General features: G+C 41.4%; 1 protein-coding gene across 1 annotated transcript in view; it reads left to right on the top strand.

Annotated features, from left to right (window-relative positions):
• Positions 1-21,940, top strand: part of LOC126335354 (monocarboxylate transporter 12-like) — a 576,599-nt gene that overhangs the window by 497,011 nt on the left and 57,648 nt on the right. The window contains exon 5 of the mRNA XM_049998541.1: positions 12,809-12,973. Within this exon, the coding sequence (XP_049854498.1) occupies positions 12,809-12,973 (165 nt within the window). The remainder of the gene's footprint in view (positions 1-12,808; positions 12,974-21,940) is intronic.

Genomic DNA, 21,940 nt, shown 5'->3' with positions numbered 1-21,940 from the left:
ACACTGAACAGTGCACGGTACATCGAAACCGTCTTCGAACCCATCGTTCTACCATTCCTAGACCAGCATGGGAACTTGCTGTTCCAACAGGACAATGGACGTCCGCATGTATCCCGTGCCACCCAACGTGCTCTAGAAGGTGTAAGTCAACTACCCTGGCCAGCAAGATCTCCGGATCTGCCCCAATTGAGCATGTTTGGGACTGGATGAAGCGTCGTCTCACGCGGTCTGCACGTCCAGCACGAACGCTGGTCCAACTGAGGCGCCAGGTGGAAATGGCATGGCAAGTCGTTCCACAGGACTACATCCAGCATCTCTACGATCGTCTCCATGGGAGAACAGCAGCCTGCATTGCTGCGAAAGGTGGATATACACTGTACTAGTGGCAACATTGTGCATGCTCTGTTGCCTGTGTCTATGTGCCTGTGGTTCTGTCAGTGTTATCATGTGATGTATCTGACCCCAGGAATGTGTCAATAAAGTTTCTCCTTCCTGGGACAATGAATTTACGGTGTTCTTATTTCAATTTCCAGGAGTGTAAATGGATACCTTGGCAATGCAGTGCTTTCAGATAGGCGAACCGAATATTTAACAAAACGAAACCTATTTCGACAGAGAAATACGATTACTTATTCCATTTTTAACTACATAAAACGAAATAACAGACGTTAATAGTCTAATGTGTAAGTTATGAGATGAAATGCAAAGAGTTCTCGCGAAGTGCACAACGGTTGTTTCAGGATGTCTCTACAGTCAGAAAGAAATGACTGTAATCTCTGATGTTACGTTAAGTATGATCTGATGACGAAAAGACAGTCTGCAGGTTTATCGATGATATTTGAATACGCATGGATTTCTAAGTCAGTTGTGAACAAAGTTACGAAATATGACTTGTACTACAAAATATTGTCTTGTCGGTGGCTTCTAAGTTCGTCTTCAGGGGAACGTATATATATAAATTGGTTGCTGGCTAGCCTTTCTTGACAAGCCGCAATAATAATCAGCCGCTTTGCCACATTTCCACAGGAAATGAGATACGAGCGTCCTACGTGACTAGAAAACTAAAGTACTAATGAAAGTAGTTCCGTCAGAATTTAGTTACACACTTTCACAATGAAATATGATATCTAAACACTGTGCAGTTTTCCTTGGGAGCTTCATGGCAACAGGAATAGTGATAACTTATGAAACTTGTGTCTGTTGACAGAAAGTGGATTTGTTACCGAGAACAAATGGCATGTCAATTTTTGTCTACACATGTAATCAGCTTTAGCAAAAAAATGCTTTGTACTTCTACACAATCTCCCCGCGAAGCTTTTGGCATCCGTCTCAGAGACCTCATCTCGCACGGAGTACAGTGTTGTGATGTTACCTTTTACTGGCACGAGTTAAAATATCTCCTTTAAAATGTAACAATGCTTTTGAAGGGGAAATTCTGAAAGTAAGTTCTTTCAGTTTTCGTTTCCAATTAATCGAAAGACGTTACCACCACGCTTTACCGAGTGAACAAAGAAATTATTGTGCATCAGAGACAGAAACAAGCATTAATTTGGTTGAAAGGGCTCGACTATAAATTGAACCGTCATTAACAAAATTGGATAACTGTAGTGAATTAAATTAATTTACGGTGATGATGCTGTGCATCACTTTGAAAGATATGACATATTTAAGATCATTTGATGATGACAGAGAAGCGGAGGGCGTTGTTTGCTCCCATGGATAGGAAATGCAGACATATCACATTCCAGTCAAAAGTCCTTCCCTTTTTACAATCTTCTTTGTTCCTTGGGGCTCACAGTGCAAAGTATCTCTTGTAGTGACATGAATGCGATAATGATATACCAGTTACACTGCTCTTTATATGAATTTCATTGTGCAAGTCACTCTAAGCTCTTCTGATGCATACCCATGGTCAAGAGTTTTCTAATACATCAATAGGTGAGAGTCTTGATATTGTAAACTGTAATTAGGATCGTAAAGGTATTATACATTCGCTTGTATTTTTATCATGCTTATAATATCGATTCTGCCACATTCTGTCTTTTTGGAACCTGTATTTAGACATTACTTTGACATCGGTTGTTAACGTACTGTTATATCTTATTTTAAATATATAGTAGTCAGTTTTTGTGCTTGTGCGTTATTTTCCCTCTTGATACCTAGGATGACAGTGGATCAGCGATATTACATGTTTACGTAATTACCACTAGATGCAGGTACTATGTGGAAATTCGGAGATGTTTCGATTATTTGCTTAGGTTAGGTTCTGATTCTAATTTTTACCAGAAAATTTGTCTGGTTTTGGGAGATTATTAGGTTCCATTTTATTTTTTATGTTCAAGAAATAATTTTCTTATGGATTATGATTTGCTAAGTTTTCTTGCTATTATATCTTTCTTGTATGATGTAATGTTGATACTATAGAAATGTGTTACTTGTGTCTATGGTTTGTTTATTTTAACCGTTTTACTGCTTTATAATACCAATAAATTTTTCAATATATTTTGTGTGCTTTAGGTCGGTTTTTTCGTTCAGTATTTTTAGAGGATTGTGCATTTCAACATATTTCGATTTCTTACAGGAGGTTCGTGATTGCTCCCTTTTGCGTAATAGAGAGGATTTACAGTGCTTCGTTTATGGATTTTACGTCGTGTTTTTCTGTTTGCGAGTGTTGAAAGAATATGGATGGGATGTTTACACTGTTTCGGCTTGCTCTTTGTATCTGATGTTGAGGTTTTTGCAGGTTTGTCCTGTGTAGAACTTGTGGCATGTGTCACGTGAAATTTTGTAAAATCCCGATGTTGTTAATATGGAAATCGTAGAGTTGGCTTTGCAGATTTTGTGTTTGAGCCTGTACTGTTTTGATACATCTACATCTACATGATTACTCTGCAATTCACATTTAAGTGCTACGCAGAGGGTTCATCGAACCAGAATTATACTATCTGTCTACCATTCCACTCCCGAACAGCGCGCGGGAAAAACGAACACCTAAACCTTTCTGTTCGAGCTCTGATTTCTCTTATTTTATTTGGATGATCATTCCTACCTATGTAGGTTTGACTCAACAAAATATTTTCGCATTCGGAAGAGAAAGTTGGTGACTGAAATTTCGTAAATAGATCTCACCGCGACGAAAAACGTCTTTGCTTTAATGACTTCCATCCCAACTCGCGTATCATATCTGTCACACTCTCTCCCCTATTACGTGATAATACAAAACGAGCTGCCCTTTTTTGCACCCTTTCGATGTCCTCCGTCAATCCCACCTGGTAAGGATCCCACACCGCGCAGCATTATTCTAACAGAGGACGAACGACTGTAGTGCAAGCTGTCTCTTTAGTGGACTTTTTGCATCTATGCAGTGGTGATGTTTGATTTTGTTGAATAATTTGTTAGTTTTATTTGAGATATTACCTACGTAAGTTGTGGTTACGCATGTTGCTCACTTCCTTTTCGTTCTGCGTCGTAACTGTTATTTACCGTGTCTCACTTGAAGGTCATTCCGCAATTAAAAAAAAGAAAAAAATAGTTTCAGATGGCTGCCCAGAATCGGAATGTAGCCCCTGCCGTCAACAGTCAACAGCGCTAAACACCCAAAGGGTGATGACGTTCCGTTTGGTGGGAAGACCGACGTTGGCGCCAAAATGTTTTCTTCCTCTGCTGCAGAAGTGGCACGTCATGAATGGAAACATGAACCGCCCACGCTTTGACTGGAGGACCGCGGCTGTTGTTTCTTTCATCGCCGACGCACTGTGATATCTCTGGACGGTGCCGAGGTGAGCGCGCCGCCTGCGCCCGGCTGGGTGCGGCGCTGCTGCCGCCACTTGGCGCCCATTTGTATGTGGACGGCGGGCGGCCAGGACCTCCGCTGCATACCCCGCTCTCCAAGTGTACGGGCCACAGTGCGTGCCAACTGCCGCCGACCTGTGGGAAACCGAGGCAATCGCTTCACCGGCTGAGGCGTAACAGCTCCACTGTGCAGCCAGTACTTTGGCCGGAGCCACTTGTCACTGGACAGGCGGCGAAACAATTCAGTATAGCTGTGTCTACGATAGGCGTCTTTGACTAGTACTCAAACCACCATGGGTTCCAGTTTCTAACACGGACATTGCCTAAATTTTGAATAAAAGTCATTTGCAACGGCAGCCTAAGTTTTCCGGCATAACAAGTCAATTCCGTTCCTCCAGTGTAGTCGTTCCAAAGGCCAGAGGTTTGAGGCTCCCTTTTGCCCTCGGGCGAGAGACAGATCCTAAAAGACGGAAGAATCAGTGCTGGTTCTAACAACCCTACCACAACAAAGGTCAAAAATTGATTATGATTGTAGTGTTGCTAACGCTGCTAAATATTGCATTTTCGGACAACAACGAAGTTATATTATGTGGCAGGTGTCATCAGAGCACAGTTCATAAAGTCATTTCTTGAAATAATGGATAAACTAGGCACTCATCTTTTTGTGTTTCTCACGCTGATCTCGTTGTGAACTCATGGCTCAATCGTCTAAAATCTAGGTAGTGATGATTCCAAGCTCGGATGCAAAGAGGCGTAGGTGTTATTCTACGATATTCAAATGTTTTATAGGTGTGTTTCATAAAACATTCTTGAAGATTAAAGTTTTGCAAGTTAGGACAATGGTGATGTAATAAAGTAATCAGCACTCCGAATATAACTTACATTTCTTTTTCATTACTTTTGTTGCAATATCACGTAACTCGTTCCAAAACATCACTTCACAATATAAAGCATACTTGAAAATATCTTCCTCAGTGTTGAAGTTCACATTTCATAAACTGACTACAATTAGCGTCTTCCTAACATGACGACCACAGCTTGACTCTCTAATAACCGCTTGTTGTTGTTGTCTTCAGTCCTGAGACTGGTTTGATGCAGCTCTCCATGCTACTCTATCCTGTGCAAGCTGCTTCATCTCCCAGTACCTCCTGCAACCTACATCCTTCTGAATCTGCTTAGTGTACTCATCTCTCGGTCTCCCTCTACGATTTTTACCCTCCACACTGCCCTCCAATGCTAAATTTGTGATCCCTTGATGCCTCAAAACATGTCCTACCAACCGATCCCTTCTTCTAGTCAAGTTGTGCCACAAACTTCTCTTCTCCCCAATCCTATTCAATACCTCCTCATTAGTTACGTGATCTATCCACCTTATCTTCAGTATTCTTCTGTAGCACCACATTTCGAAAGCTTCTATTCTCTTCTTGTCCAAACTAGTTATCGTCCATGTTTCACTTCCATACATGGCTACACTCCAAACAAATACTTTCAGAAACGACTTCCTGATACATAAATCTATATTCGATGTTAACAAATTTCTCTTCTTCAGAAACGCTTTCCTTGCCATTGCCAGTCTACATTTTATATCTTCTCTACTTCGACCATCATCAGTTATTTTACTTCCTAAATAGCAAAACTCCTTTACTACTTTAAGTGTCTCATTTCCTAATCTAATTCCCTCAGCATCACCCAATTTAATTTGACTACATTCCATTATCCTCGTTTTGCTTTTGTTAATGTTCATCTTATATCCTCCTTTCAAGACACTGTCCATTCCGTTCAACTGCTCTTCCAAGTCCTTTGACGTCTCTGACAGAATTACAATGTCATCGGCGAACCTCAAAGTTTTTACTTCGTCTCCATGAATTTTAATACCTACTCCAAATTTTTCTTTTGTTTCCTTTACTGCTTGCTCAATATACAGATTGAATAACATCGGGGAGAGGCTACAACCCTGTCTCACTCCTTTCCCAACCACTGCTTCCCTTTCATGCCCCTCGACTTTTATGACTGCCATCTGGTTTCTGTACAAATTATAAATAGCCTTTCGCTCCCTGTATTTTACCCCTGCCACCTTTAGAATTTGAAAAAGAGTATTCCAGTCAACATTGTCAAAAGCTTTCTCTAAGTCTACAAATGCTAGAAACGTAGGTTTGCCTTTTCTTAATCTTTCTTCTAAGATAAGTCGTAAGGTCAGTATTGCCGCACGTGTTCCAACATTTCGACGGAATCCAAACTGATCCTCCCCGAGGTCTGCATCTACTAGTTTTTCCATTCGTCTGTAAAGAATTCGCGTTAGTATTTTGCAGCCGTGGCTTATTAAACTGATAGTTCGGTAATTTTCACATCTGTCAGCACCTGCTTTCTTTGGGATTGGAATTATTATATTCTTCTTGAAGTCTGAGGGTGTTTCACCTGTATCGTACATCTTGCTCACCAGATGGAATAGTTTTGTCAGGACTTGCTCTCCCAAGGCCGTCAGTAGTTCCAATGGAATGTTGTCTACTCCGGGTGCCTTGTTTCGACTCAGGTCTTTCAGTGCTCTGTCAAACTCTTCACGCAGTATCGTATCTCCCATTTCGTCTTCATCTACATCCTCTTCCATTTCCATAATCTTGTCCTCAAGTACATCGCCCTTGTATAAACCTTCTATATACTCCTTCCACCTTTCAGCCTTTCCTTCTTTGCTTAGAACTGGGCTGCCATCTGAGCTCTTGATATTCATACACGTGGTTCTCTTCTCTCCAAAGGTCTCTTTAATTTTCCTGTAGGCAGTATCTATCTTACCCCTATTGAGATAAGCTTCTACATCCTTACATTTGTCCTCTAGCCATCCCTGTTTAGCCATTTTGCACTTCCTGTCGATCTCATTTTTGAGACGTTTGTATTCCTTTTTGCCTGCTTCATTTACTGCATTTTTATATTTTCTCCTTTCATCAATTAAATTCAATATTTCTTCTGTTACCCAAGGATTTCTAGCAGCCCTCGTCTTTGTACCTACTTTATCCTCTGCTGCCTTCACTACTACATCCCTCAGAGCTACCCATTCTTCTTCTACTGTATTTCTTTCCCCTATTCCTGTCAATTGTTCCCTTATGCTCTCCCTGAAACTCCGTACAACCTCTGGTTCTTTCAGTTTATCCAGGTCCCATCTCCTTAATTTCCCACATTTTTGCAGTTTCTTCAGTTTTAATCTACAGGTCATAACCAATAGATTGTGGTCAGAGTCCACATCTGCCCCTGGAAATGTCTTACAACTTAAAACCTGGTTCCTAAATCTCTGTCTTACCATTATATAATCTATCTGATACCTTTTAGTATCTCCAGGGTTCTTCCACGTACACAACCTTCTTTCATGATTCTTAAACCAAGTGTTAGCTATGATTAAGTTGTGCTCTGTGCAAAATTCTACTAGGCGGCTTCCTCTTTCATTTCTTAGCCCCAATCCATATTCACCTACTATGTTTCCTTCTCTCCCTTTTCCTACACTCGAATTCCAGTCACCCATTACTATTAAATTTTCGTCTCCCTTCACTATCTGAATAATTTCTTTTATTTCATCGTACATTTCTTCAATTTCTTCATCATCTGCAGAGCTAGTTGGCATATAAACTTGTACTACTGTAGTAGGTGTGGGCTTCGTATCTATCTTGGCCATAATAATGCGTTCACTATGCTGTTTGTAGTAGCTTACCCGCATTCCTATTTTCCTATTCATTATTAAACCTACTCCTGCATTACCCCTATTTGATTTTGTGTTTATAACCCTGTAGTCACCTGACCAGAAGTCTTGTTCCTCCTTCCACCGAACTTCACTAATTCCCACTATATCTAACTTTAACCTATCCATTTCCCTTTTTAAATTTTCTAACCTACCTGCCCGATTAAGGGATCTGACATTCCACGCTCCGATCCGTAGAACGCCAGTTTTCTTTCTCCTGATAACGACATCCTCCTGAGTAGTCCCCGCCCGGAGATCCGAATGGGGGACTATTTTACCTCCGGAATATTTTACCCAAGAGGATGCCATCATCATTTAATCATACAGTAAAGCTGCATGTCCTCGGGAAAAATTACGGCTGTAGTTTCCCCTTGCTTTCAGCCGTTCGCAGTACCAGCACAGCAAGGCCGTTTTGGTTAATGTTGCAAGGCCAGATCAGTCAATCATCCAGACTGTTGCCCCTGCAACTACTGAAAAGGCTGCTGCCCCTCTTCAGGAACCACACGTTTGTCTGGCCTCTCAACAGATACCCCTCCGTTGTGGTTGCACCTACGGTACGGCCATCTGTATCGCTGAGGCACGCAAGCCTCCCCACCAACGGCAAGGTCTATGGTTCATTGGGGGGGGGGGGGGGGAATAACCGCTTACGGGCCCAAAAATCCGATTTAGAAATGCGTCAAAGATCCTAGTGACAAAAGAAAGAATACACATAAAAATAATATCATTGCAATATATAGATATCGATGTATCGAAGTACCTCTACATTAATAAAATCAAATCTGAATGTTGTAAGAATAATATCATTGGAATATATACATATCGATGTATCGAAGTACCTCTATATTAATGAAATCAAATTTGAATGTTGTCACAGAAATATATTAACTATTTTACAGAAACACAGTAGAATATTGCTGGTATCGAGAGGTTGAGGTGAGGTGCCGTAATGGTTACGTAATTCAAGTACCGTTACATGGTCTACAGCATGAATATGCTTAAGCCAAATGAAACCACTGCATTAAGAACACGCAGCGTGCAACCACAGGCCATATGGCCTGTAATAGGAAAAGTGCCCATTGTCAAAGATCCAAAAATTGCTCCACCATTCGAGTCTCCAGGGACACAGTCCCTGAGAAGAAGCTTGAATAACCAAAGAAAGCGTAACATTCTGTTAGTCAGGGCATGCAGTGTCTGAATTTGCTTGTGGTGGTTGTTGTATCCAACTTCTTCATTGTGGTAAGGAGTGGTTGGCTGCAGAGGGGTGCGGCAACTGTGGTCGTGCAAAAGCTTGGCAGGAGCAGAAATGAGTAGCGAAAAAACTAATTACAGTAAACAGAAGATTTACCCAACTGGTATTTCCCCAAGCGTATGAAGACGCAGTACAAATAATTCAACAAGAAACAGAGTCCAGCTCATACAACAGCAACCAGGATTAGGCTTGCTGTACTAAACAAGAATAACGGTGGTTTCCACATCATAGTGGCAGAAAGCACTCGTGGTACAGAGCCGCTGGAGACATGGCTCAGCGGGCTCGCACCACTTGGTCTGCCAAATCCTGTGCGACTGCTATCGAAGTCAGACAGAAACTTGCAGTTCTGTTGATACGATGACAATGGGGAGGTTTCGATATGTGATCCCAAAGTAGCGGAGCTAGAAAGTCTGGAAACGTAATTGCAAAGACTCAATTAGCGATAAAGCACGTTAGTGAAATGATATGAAAAACAAGGTATGGATATATTGCCAGACGAAAATAGGGCAATATCTTCAGAGGAGAAAATGGTGTCAGAGGAATAGTTTCTGTAATGAATGGGAACGTAGGGCAGAGAGTGAGTTGCTAAGAACAGTTAGAGTGATAGGATTATCCTCATTAGGATCGACTAGAATCCTACAACAGCAATAATATTTTGGCTTTATACATATAAGCGTAAGTCGCAAGCAGAAGATGAAGACGTGCAGAAAGTACATGAGGATACTGAATGGGTATTTCAATATGTGAAGAGTGACGATAATCTAATTAACGTGGGTGACTGCAACGCTGTGGTAGGGGAAAGAGTACAAGATAGAATTGCAGGAGATGGGAAGATAGTAGTAATGATGGAGAAGAAACATTATTTGAGTTCTGCATTAAATTTCTTATAGTAATAGCTGATAAACTGTTTCAGCGGAGGAGTTATACTTGGAAAAGGCATAGAGACATAAGATATTACAGGAGAGATTCTGAAAACAAGTACAGATTTTAACACGTGCCGGTGAGTAGGTATAGTTCATGCCTCAGTTTAATAATAATGAGGAGGTGGTTGAAGTTTGAGAGAATCTTCAACAACAGCCGTCATAGAATTAAGTAGTATACCATAATACTGAGCATTGATGAGGTGCATTTGAACTTCTCTAGGGCTGTAGACTTTACGATAATGAATACAACAATAGTCAATTTAGTTGAAGAGGAATGACCACCTGTAAGAGGGCACTCACAGAAGTTGGATAATCAAACACAACTACAAGGAACCTGACATTCAGATTGTTTCGTAGAATCTATGAGCCTGTACGTAGTACCATCAGGCGACTAATTTTCGGTACTTGAAAGCACATTTCAACTTAAACATTTCAAAGGGAGTAATTTCTAATAAGATGTGTTGGTTGTTTGTGTTTACTGTTGCCATCTATCACTGGGTGTTTTTCAGTCGTCTTTTGGTTTTTGTGAAGTGTCTGTATGCATGTGGATATTGATTTGTTTTGTAGGTGCATATTTTATTGTGTGTGACGAGGTTACTCTGGACCAAGGGTGTAAAATTTATGTAGCGAACCGGTGTTTTGTTTTAATGTGCTCGCAAACGCCGAAACCCGCAAGAACCGGTGTATGGAGAGCAAAGATGTACAGTTCCAGGGTGACAAAAATGGGATAAGATTCAAAAAAGTCGTATGTAGAATCAATCGGCAACTTAATGTTACGAAAATTGTACTCCATAAAGTTGTCTAAAACTAAGAGAGTAACAAATAAACTATAATATAGTAGTATGTATGAAAACACATTTGTTATAGGTATATAGCGAATTTGAGTAGTAATACATCCGGAAAAACTTTTGTTATAATCATACAAGCGAGAATAGTGCACTAGTAGAAACAAACGAAACACGTTTGTTATATGTATATAAGTATACTTTCATAAACTGACCACATGTCCAACAAGATGATAATAATAATAATAATAATAATATAGGGGTGGAATTACTATATCCTCCACCAGGCGCCGCCTCAGGTGGTGGATAAGGGAGCCCTTCCTGATGTTGGTGGTACCGCTGAAATGAGGTGCACGGGGCACAGCAGATGTTGCACTCAGGGAATCACGGTGGTAGTTTTAAGGTTGGAAAGGTTTTATAACAATTTATGCAAGATAATTTCAAACAGACGATTCATGATCGGAAGTACTTTAAATAGGATTACTCCCGTTGGCAGCCTGAAAGCGAATTATCCACCACAAATTAAAATGCAATTGGGCCAAAAGATCGAGAAAATCCGAGTTTACCAGAAATCATGAACCCAGTATCAAGTCAAAAGCACGAAAGCAGTCTTCTATTGGAACATTAAACATTAGCACCCTTTTACAACCAGAAAAATTAAACAAGTCATTGAAGTACAGGATGTTTACAAAATCAAACTCTTTGCCACGCAAGCAGCTAGCTTTAGGGGCGAGAACACAATGAATCCAAGCGATATCCTACTTTTAATGGTGCAGTTGGTTGTGGAAATCAACGAGATTAGAGATCCCTCTGTTAGTAACAGGATCATCGATTGCAGCCGAATATCCTGTCACATATTTCGGTCAGAAAACGGGCGCTTTTAATTTTAACCCTTTGACCTGTGAAGAAAAGATATTCTTTAATAAATTGCGATGCCCCTATTAACAAAGACAAAAAATAAATTCCGAAAATGTGAAATGCTTATAGAAAGCTCTAAAGCAGTGGTCCTCAAACTGCGGCCGGCGGTCCGCATGCGGCCATAATCAAAAAATTGTGCGGCCCGCGATTTTCAGCCGTAATGTGTAACAATATGCATTTAGCAACTAACAGCCTTATCCAAAAACGTGAACTAACATTGACAGATTTTCTGCTCAGAAACAAACAAAAATGTTTACAGAGACAGTAGAGGAGTAGCTACAAATGTAGAATAAGGGTAGTAATATGAAATACTATGGTTTCATGCTTTGTAAGGACTACTCTAGTGAGATGCTTGAAAACTACGTTCGGCAACTGTGGAGTGCTTTGGGATGCGTTCTTTTTTCAGTTGGCAGCCACTGTGAGTGAGTAAACCTGTTTTAATCAATTCACTGTTCCGAATAATTGTTGCTGGTTGGTAGTTTTTAGTTTCAGTCATGTACATACATGTCATACATTAATTACTACAGTATTTTGTAAATTGACTCTTATTTATTTTTATTTATTTATTTATTTATGCATTTATTTTACCTGGCAAGATTAGGGCCTTCAGGCCCTCTCTTACACCTAACCAGGCATACTCAGATTGAACGAGTTACAGTTTCTAAATAACATTAAGGACATTTAACGTATTGTGCAGTATTGATGTTAAACAAAAAATTGAGATTATAACAATAGTACAATGATAATTACAACAATAAAAATAATTATAACAATCAAGAATAATAATGATACTAATAATAATAATAATAATAATAATAATAATAATAATGATAGTGACTATGTGTATGAAAGTGAATGTCAGTCCCATTGTTGGTTGGGAATTTTCTCGTTATATTCTTGCAGCTTGTGAGTTATTCTCATCGAGCAGAGACATCTCACGCATTAAGCTGTAAAACAGTGTGTTTGTTGCCTATTTAAATTTCATTTTCGATTTTATTTGTGTTTCTGAATTTCGATGTAGCTGTGTCATTAATACGGAATGCTAGTTCAAAATGGTTCAAATGGCTCTGAGCACTATGGGACTTAAAAGCTATGGGCATCAGTCCCCTAGAGCTTAGAACTACCTGTAATTTTGTGATCTTCCTTTCCTCTGTTAATTTTCGTTGCAGGTTTTTAGTCCCTTACTGCAATGCCAGTTTCAACTGCGCTATGTAAAATATATCTATTTTGGTTTGCATTATCGGTAAGTGCTTATGTTACGAGTACATTCTCATTTAGCACTCTAAGCTCAGATTGAAATACAGTGCATTAAGCAAGTAAGCGCCTCAGGTCGGATTTGCACAAGCAACAAAACACACACTGGCTTGAGTGTGACCGCGGCGTGTGAGTCGTGCTGTGGAAGTCTGCCGCTGTGTTTCAGCTACGGACTGCTGCTGGGGGCGGCGAGCGGCCTGGTGCGGGAGACGGCCTCCCTGACGCTGGGACACTACTTCCGGCGGCGCCGCGAGTTCGTCGAGATGCTGATGCAGGCGGGCGCCGGCGCCGGAATTGCTCTGTTCTCGGTCTTCTACTGGGAGGCCATCGGGTGAGTCTCGCAAGTTCAGCGGCGCTTCATGAGGGCAGAACTCAGACGTCACCGGGGGTCAGAACGGCCCACACCTCCCAACACCCCAAACATTCTACTAAAGGTTTCTTCTGTTCGTTAGAGGCCCGCTAACGACCACGTCAGTATAACTATTTACTTTACTTTTCCTTCTTCTTCGTTCAAAAGTTTTTCACTTTCTCACAACGATAGCTTTTCACCTCCTGTAACCATTTGGCACCTATTATTTTTCTATTCGCGTTAACCTCTTGATGACCTTCGTTTTCCTTGGCTTCTAATCTGCATTTGTCTCCTGTTTGCGTTGCTTGTAACTACATCCTTGTCTTGGCTCCCCACCCATTTTCTTTATTTTCCTGTTTTGGAAGAATGTGTCTACTGCTTTGTTAATATGTCTTCCTCCATTCTCTCTAGGCATCTCTAGTTGTCTACAAGCGTAACACGACTTTTCCTCATTTCATCTGTTATTTTAGGGCAGAAAGAGTGTATTTTCTTATTTGATCTCAACACCGCCTGCCATAATCGTTCTTGACTGGACTTAATACTTTTTGCATCTAATGCTCTTTTGCATCCTTATAAATGTAGTTTTTAAACCCATATAGCTCTTACGGTTTTACAACTGTATACAAACATAAATGGTAAATCAAAAAATGTATACAGACGTTAAAACTGGCTATCAAACCATATGCTTTGAATTCACGATGGATGTGGGCTTGAAGGCGTAGAACAGTGGTTGAGCAACAGACAGCAATAGTGTTATGGCGCGCTGATGTCTATGTACAAAGTGAGGCCATGGACCAAACACGACTAACATTCGATTAACGACAAAGCATTGTCAAGTGGTACTGTAAGGTCGAGAACATCAATGAAGTGCAAAGGCATTGGAGGCAAGGATATGGAACTGTACTACCAAAATGCGTAAGCATCACTTGCCTTCTCGATAAGTTCAAAAATGCAGGAACAATTTTGGATGTGCACGAGGGAAGATCAGGCCGCCCACACAGAGAACAGGTGAAGAGTATTCCGCTCAGATGTTAGACGCATTCACACTTCACCGCAGGAGTCAACACAACAATATGCACACGAAACAGGCATGTGTAGGGCAAACGTAGGTCGTATTTTGCAAAGAATAAAACAGAAATCGTACAGTCCGCAGTAGTTACTCGCATTGAATGAGGATGACCAAGACATAAGAAGTCAGTTCAGCGAATGGTTCCTCGCGCAAGATGAACATAATACTAATTTTTTTTACGAATTGGTGTGTTCTGCCGAGGCACAGTTTAAATCAAATGACACTGTAAACAGGCATGACTGTGTGTACTAGGCCCCGGGAATCGACTTGCTTATGTCGAGCGTGCGGTCAATGCTCCGGGACTTAACGTCCGGTGTGGGTTACCGTCAAGAGGACTGACCAGAACTCTCTTTTTTGGAGGTACTATTACCGGCAGGAGTTACCTGGAGATGCTGGACTGATTAATTTTATCTTCCATTCGTGCTTTGTTTGGTGATGAACCTTTATCTTTCAACAAGATACAATTCCACTTCGTTTTCATAGGAACGTGGTCGTCTGTCTGGATAACAATGAGCCAGTTCGTTGGATTGGACGAAGGGGTCCCATCTAGTACTCGATTCCTTCACCTGGTTTGACTTCACTTGATTTTTGTTTGTGGGTTTCCCTCAAGAACGTAGTGTACAATAGAGAGCCAAGCACACTGGCTGAACTGTGTCATGAAATTGAAACGGGTTGTTATGTAATTCCTGTAGCTAATCTGGAAGATATGACCTTGAATGTACGGCAACTGCTCAGAAGTATTTGCAGGCAGGCTATTTGGATTTTGAACACTTACTATAATTGTTTCACTTTGAGTCATTGTTATACTGATGGTAAGCTATAAGACTATGTTTATCAGATTTGTGTATACCATTTTTGTTCTACCCCTTACACATATCCAGCGATCACAGGCGCAGCAGACCACGTGCAGCTTCCATAGGCTCCCTCCAGTCCGTTTTGTTTTGTGCTCTGTTTCTTCAAGTGTCTTCAGTCTCCAAGGTTGCCAGGTCCTTCGCCCGGTTGTCCATCCAGCGCTGCCTTGGCCATGCTATGAGGTGTCTGGTGTTTGCTTTCACCTCACATGCGTTCTTCATCTGTGTTTCGTTTTGTCTGGCATACAGACTACATGGTCAGCCCATCGGATTCTTTATCTCTTCAGTTTCTGTAAGATTGTTGGTTGTTGCATCGTGTGGTGTATTACCTCATTTTTCCTTGGCCTCCATTCTTCTTTAAATCTAAGAGGGATCCCCAGATCTTCCTCACTACTCTTCTTTCAAATGTTAATAGTGTTTCCTTTTCTCTTTTAGTCATGCTCCGTGTTTCTGAGCTGTACATGACTGCTGAGCATAAGTGCTTACAAGTCCTCATCTTATCTCAGTTTTCGTAGATATCGATTTTGAGCTAAGCGTCTCCCTAAGCTAATATATGCAATTCATTCTAACTGCTGCTCTTTCCTTGACGTCTTTTCCTTTGCTGTTGACATTTGTAAATCGTGAGCCCAAGTATTTGAACTGGTGAACTTTCTTCGACAGCATGTCATGTATCTCAAGAGATTATTCCTGCTTCTTCTTGTTGCTAACAGCATGAACTTGATTTTGTCTTGATTCAACTTTCGACCAAGTGCAGAACTATCTTACAGTACCTTAATTTAACACCTTAGGAAACTATTTTAATCTTTCAGATATATCACTTTTAGGTATTCTGTTTATATTTTTTCAGGTTTTAATTGCTTCTTTTATGTTTGTATTTTCATCTCGATATTTAAATTGCCTGTTTTCTTAATGTTGCCTTATTTGGTTTTAAAAGTTCACGGTGACTGACTTTCATTGGACATGTATTCTACCGTTTGAAACGATATTAGTAGACTTGCCTTCTCAGGTACTTCCTTCAGAAGTTCTAGTGTTTTCTTTGCATTCTCTGAGGTTCCAACTATTATTATGAGACTGTCTACAAACGCCAATCAATAAGTTGCGAATTTATATCCACCCACCTACAAGTAGTTATTAACTTCTTGCTTTTCCTCCTCTATTTTCTATTCGGATATAATTTTCTCTTGAACACAATTTAATAATAATGGTGATAAGCAGCCTCCTTGTGTGACTCATGATATAGTTTAAAGGGGACTAGATATTGTTCCAAGAAATTTAACTTTAGGAACTGTTTTTTAAATAGTTTGTTTTACTGGGGATTAGCCTACGTTGAGTGCAGCCTTGCTGGCTGTAAAAGACAGAAATGAGTAAATCGGATAATAATTGTTATTCTTACTATTATGATTTACCTCCAGTCGACGTGTAACAATAGAATAACATTTCATACTGGAGCTCAACATTTTCAATAATGTAAATTTAAAGCCTTGTTTTGAGAAAATACATTTCTCCTTCCATATAATCAGGCACCGATATTTCTACACCTACATCTGTACCTACATGACTACTCTGCAATTCACACTTAATTGGCTGTCAGAAGGTTTATCGAACCACTTTCGATTATTTCTCTAACATTCCATTTTCGAAAGGTGCGCAGGAAGAATTTAAATCTTTCCGTGCGAGTTCAAATTTCTCTTACTTTATTACAATGATTATTACACATATGAGCGTCAATAGAGTACTTGCTCATTCTAAGGAGAAAATTGGTGACTGAAATTTCTTGAAAAGCTCACGCAGCATCGAAGAACGCCTTTGTCTTAATGATTGTCACCCCAATTCGCGTATCACATCCGTGACGCTCACTCTCCCCTAGATTGCGTTAGGACGTAACTATCTGTCCTTTCTTCTACTTTTTGAATGTCCTCCGTCAATCTTATCAGTTAAGAATCCCATACCTCACAACAGTACTCTAGCAGTGGACAGACAAGCGTAGCGCAGGCATTCTCTTTAGTGGTCCTGGTGCAGTCTCTAGCTATACTACCAATGAAACGCAGTCTTTGGTTCGCCTTACCCACAACATTATCTGTCATAGTTCTGATTTAAGTTGTTCACAGTTATAATCCCTAGGCATTTAGCTGAGTTGACAGCCTTTAGGTTAGTGTGAGTTATCGTGTAACCTAAATTTAATGGATTCCTTTCAGTGCGCATGTGGATCACTCCACACTTTTCATTACTTATGCTCAACTGCCACTTTTCGCACCAGATATCTTTTCTAAACCAATCTCCAACAGGTTTTGATCTTCTGATGATTTCACTAGACGGTAAATGGTAGCAACATCCGCAAATAATCCAAAAGAGCAGCTTAGATTCTCTCCAAGAGTAGGAACAGCAGAGGGCATACAACAGTCCAATAGCACAATTACGAAGATAAGCCACAGACACGCAGTTTGATTAGAAGCCACTTGTGAGAAGTAGTATCAAAAGCCTTTTGGTAAGATATAAAGACTGTGTCAATTTCAGATTCCTGATGATAGCACTCATTACTTCGTTAGAATAAACAGTTAGTTATGTCGTACAGGAGCGATATTTTCTGAATTTGTGCTGACTGTACGTCTATAGATAGTTTTCTTAGATGTAACACGTAGTATGCGAACACAGTACATGTTCGAAAATCTTATTACAATTCTACGTCAGATATGCGTGTGTAATTTAACGATTAACTCCTATTTCCTTTCTTGAGTATTTTTGTGACAACTTTCCAGTCATTAGGCACAGATTTTTCACCGACCTAGCGGTTGTGTATGATTACTAAATGTGGGTCTAGTATATTAGATAGTCTGAAAAGAACACAGTCGGTAATTTTCGAACATAATATTAGTGGTGTGCTGCTAGACACTGTTACCTCGATTAATTATATAGGTGCAACGTTTCAAAGGGACATGAAATGGAAAAAGTACGTCCTCATAGTTGTAGGTAAGGCAAATGGTCGACTTCAAAAACAATTTCTTGGGGAGGCATAATTCATGTACAATTGCGGCTGCGCTCAAAACACTTTTTCGACCCACTACTGCGTACTGCTAGAAATTTTAGGATTTCCACCAGATCTACTTAAAAGGCGACGTAGTAGTAATTGAGAGGCTTGTAACTACTTTCGTAACCGGTAGGCTCGATCATCATGCGACTTCTGCATGAATGCTATGTGAACTCAACTGGGAATCCCTGAAGGGAAGAACATGTGCTATAAACTGCAGAACAATGCTACCAGCTATTCGCGTAGTTCAGTGTTTGACTGAGGGGTATGGCTTTCAAGAAGATTACGGCCCCTGCACCCACACAGTTGTTGTTGTGACGCTGCCTGTACCTAGAATGAAATACGGAATTCCATTTTAATCTACACACACATAGAAAAGGTTTCCATCACCTCGGTTCCGAGAGTTCCGGAACCTGTGCACAAAACTGAAATAGAGATCAACATAAACATCATTTCCCCCCCTTTTGTTGCTCATGAAAACCACACATTGCATGTTGTACCACCATACAGCGAGACCTTCACAGGTGGTGGTCCAGATTGCTGTACACACCGGTCCTCTAATACCCAGTAGCAAGTTCTCTTGCATTGATGCATGACTTTATACGTCGTGGCATACTGTCCACAAGTTCCTCACGTCACTGTTGGTCCAGACTGTCCCACTACTCAACGGCGATTCGGCGTAGGTGCCTCGGTGTTGTTGCTGGGTCACCTCGTGCATAAACAGTCCTTTTCAATCCATCCCAGTCATGTTCGATATCTGGAGAACATGCTGGCCACTCTAGTCGAGCGATGTCGTTATCCTGAAGGAATTCATTCACAAGATGTGCGTGATAGGGGTGCGAATTGTCGTCCATGAAGATGAATGCTTCTCCAACATGGTGGCGACATGGTTCACTATCGGTAGGAGAATGGCATTCACGTATCGTAGAGCCATTACAGCGCCTTCCATTGCCACCAGCGGCGTACTTCGCGCCACATAGTGTCACCCCAAAACAGCATGGAACCTCCACCTAGCTGCACTAGCTGTACTGTGTGTCTTAGGCGTTCAGTCCGACCGGTTGCCTTCACACACGTCTCCAACGATTGTCTGGTTGAAGGCATATGCGACACTAATCGGTGAAGAGAACGTGATGCCAATCCTCAGCGGTCGATTCGGTATGTTTGTGGGCCCACCTGTATCGCGCTACATGGTGTCTTAGTTGCAAAGATGGACCTCGCCATAGATGTCTGTAGTGAAGTCGCGTATCATGCAGCCTATTGTACACAGTTTGAGTCGTAACCTGACGTCCTGTGACTGCACGAAAAGCATTATTCGGCATGGTGGCTATGCTTTCAGGGATCCTCCGAGCCATTATATCTAGCTAGCAGTCATCTACATCAGTAGTAGCCCTCGGGCGGCCTAAACGAGGCATGTCTCGACAGTTCCTCTCCCTCTCTGTATCTCCTCCATGTCCGAACAACATCGTTTTAGTTCACTCCGAGACGCCTGGACACTTCCATTGTTGAGAGAAGTTCCTGGGACAAAGTAACAATGCGGACGCGATCGTACCACGGAATTGACCGTCTAGGCATGGTTGAACTACAAACACGAGCCGTGTACCTCCTTCCTGATGGAATGACTGGAACGGATCGGCTCTCGGACCCCCTCCGTCTAATAGGCGCTACTCATGCATGGTTGTTTACACCCTTGGGCGGGTTAGTGACATCTCTGAACTGTCAAAGGGACTGTGTCTGTACTACAATATCCATAGACAACGTCTATCTTCAGGACTTCTGAGAACTGGGGTGATTCAAAACTTTTTTTTTGATGTGTGTATTTTATAATTTGATGGCGACGTAGAAGTACATCTTAAACGAACACGGCTGCAAGGGAAGCAGCAACATAATTTTATTATTTTTCTTCAGCTTTGATCTTCGAAACGTATTAATTCTACTGTTTTTTGCACTGTAACTAGGTGGCTGAGGCGAAATTTTGACATTGGCTTTTACAATGAAGACCTCATATCCATTATTGATTAAATCAAAGAATGTAGTATTGTTTCAAACTAATGTCCATGATATATATATATATATATATATATATATATATATATATATATATAACGCAATTAAATACTCTAGATATGGTACAATGGGGTAGACAGTCATCTAATTTGATTTTGGGTCGGAAGGACTGTGCCAGCTATAATCACACGCCGCCCTATCTCATCGCTCACAGCTTTCTACATATCCATATCTAACTATCCATCCCCTTGGTTCTTAGCATTTTTCTTCAAGTTCTGAAAGCACGTGGCTACATGGTAGCACTAGACAGATATGAAATTAGATGCACAGACGCTCAAAATTGCGTATAACATTAGTGGGACTTGGTTGTACCATCGACCAGGAATGATTGAAGCACAGCAGACGTACGCAAGAACGCTACAAATGATTTGCAATTTCGAGAGATTCCTTGTGTGCATTTGAAACTATGAGCCAAAGCACAGAGCCAAAGTCGTAAAAACTATTCTACAATCAATAAATTCTAATGTTGTGCAAGAAATATTCTAAAATGTATGGCTAGAGGACTTTACTGTAAGGAATTGAAAGAGTGGCAAGGTAGATTAATTTGGATGCACTGGAAATGAGATGCTAAACAAGAATGTTGGGACAAAGAAAGTGGGAAATGAGGTGTTACTAAGCACACAAGTTGATAAATGAACTGTGTGGCCTCAAAAGTAAAACAGGGATTCTGTTGAAACTTCCTCGCAGATTAAAACTGTGTGCCGGACCGAGACTCGAACTCGGGACCTTTGCCTTTCACGGGCAAGTGTTCTACCACTTGGAAGGTAGGAGACGAGGTACTGGCAGAAGTAAAGCTGTGAGGACGGGGCGTGAGTCGTGCTTGGGTAGCTCAGTTGGTAGAGCACTTGCCCGTAAAAGGCAAATGTCCCGAGTTCGAGTCTCGGTCCGGCACACAGTTTTCACCTTCCAGGAAGTATCGTATCAGCGCACACTCAGCTGCAGAGTGAAAATCTCATTCAGGCATTCTGTTGGTGGATTAACCTGCTCCTCGGATAATTTATAGCGAATACCAGTTCAGTAATAAAATGCTGTGATGTGGAATGTTAATTAGCTTCTTAGATGAGAAAAGATGATAACATCACGAGGTCATTTATCGTCGATTGATGAAGAAATAAAAGGGCAGGATGTAACCAGTCAAATGACTAGGAGAAGAGATTGCATTTAGGCAAAAACGACAGAAAAACATTGATAGAACGTAATAGTAATCGAAATCCGTCATATTTTGCATGCAGTTTACCGCCAAGCTTAGAGCAGCAGAACGCTTTTAATGCAGAATCTGCAGATCGGTAATCTGTGGAAGATAGTCGGCGCACCGCGTGTGGGGTATTCCCGCGGCTTAGCGACGGCCACAGCCAGAAGTTTGTCTGCGGCAACTGTAAGCCCAGAGGCTAGTCCGGTTGCAGTGCCCGTCGTAATTGACGTCGTGTATCAGGCGTAAACACCGCTGCAGCAGGCGCGCGAGCACGGGCTAGGCACTCCACCTCGAGCGCTCGCGCTGGTCGTACGTTCAGCGGGACGGCAGTATTACGTTAAGACGGCGCCCGGCTCGTAACTCAGGCCACGGCAGCTAGCGGAGTTGCCGGCTCCGTGTGTACAAACACTTATTGTGTGTGCTCAGGCCGGCGGACGGCGAACTGGCAATAAAGCCCGCTGACGGACTGCTGGCATCCAGTCGTAATTACCTATTCATGAGCATCTCGTTATTAGGCCGTGATATACGAAGTGGAGAGGGCTGTGGAAGCCACGCAGCCCCGGTTGGTGTACTTATGTGACGTACCAGTGCGCTGCAGTATCTGCGATTTCACAGGCGCTAAGTCAGAGCTTACTCTACGGAAGGTCAATCAAGCTAAATTTTTTCTACGACACACATACAAATGAAACCAAAGGTTTCTCGACCTATGCTCATAATTAACAAGGATGAGGACGTAGACTTTGTAAGC

The sequence above is a fragment of the Schistocerca gregaria genome, chromosome 2, assembly GCF_023897955.1.
Source record: "Schistocerca gregaria isolate iqSchGreg1 chromosome 2, iqSchGreg1.2, whole genome shotgun sequence".
NCBI lineage: Eukaryota > Metazoa > Arthropoda > Insecta > Orthoptera > Acrididae > Schistocerca > Schistocerca gregaria.
Note: the sequence above shows the minus strand (reverse complement) of the source record. Positions and strands in the feature narration are given on the sequence as shown.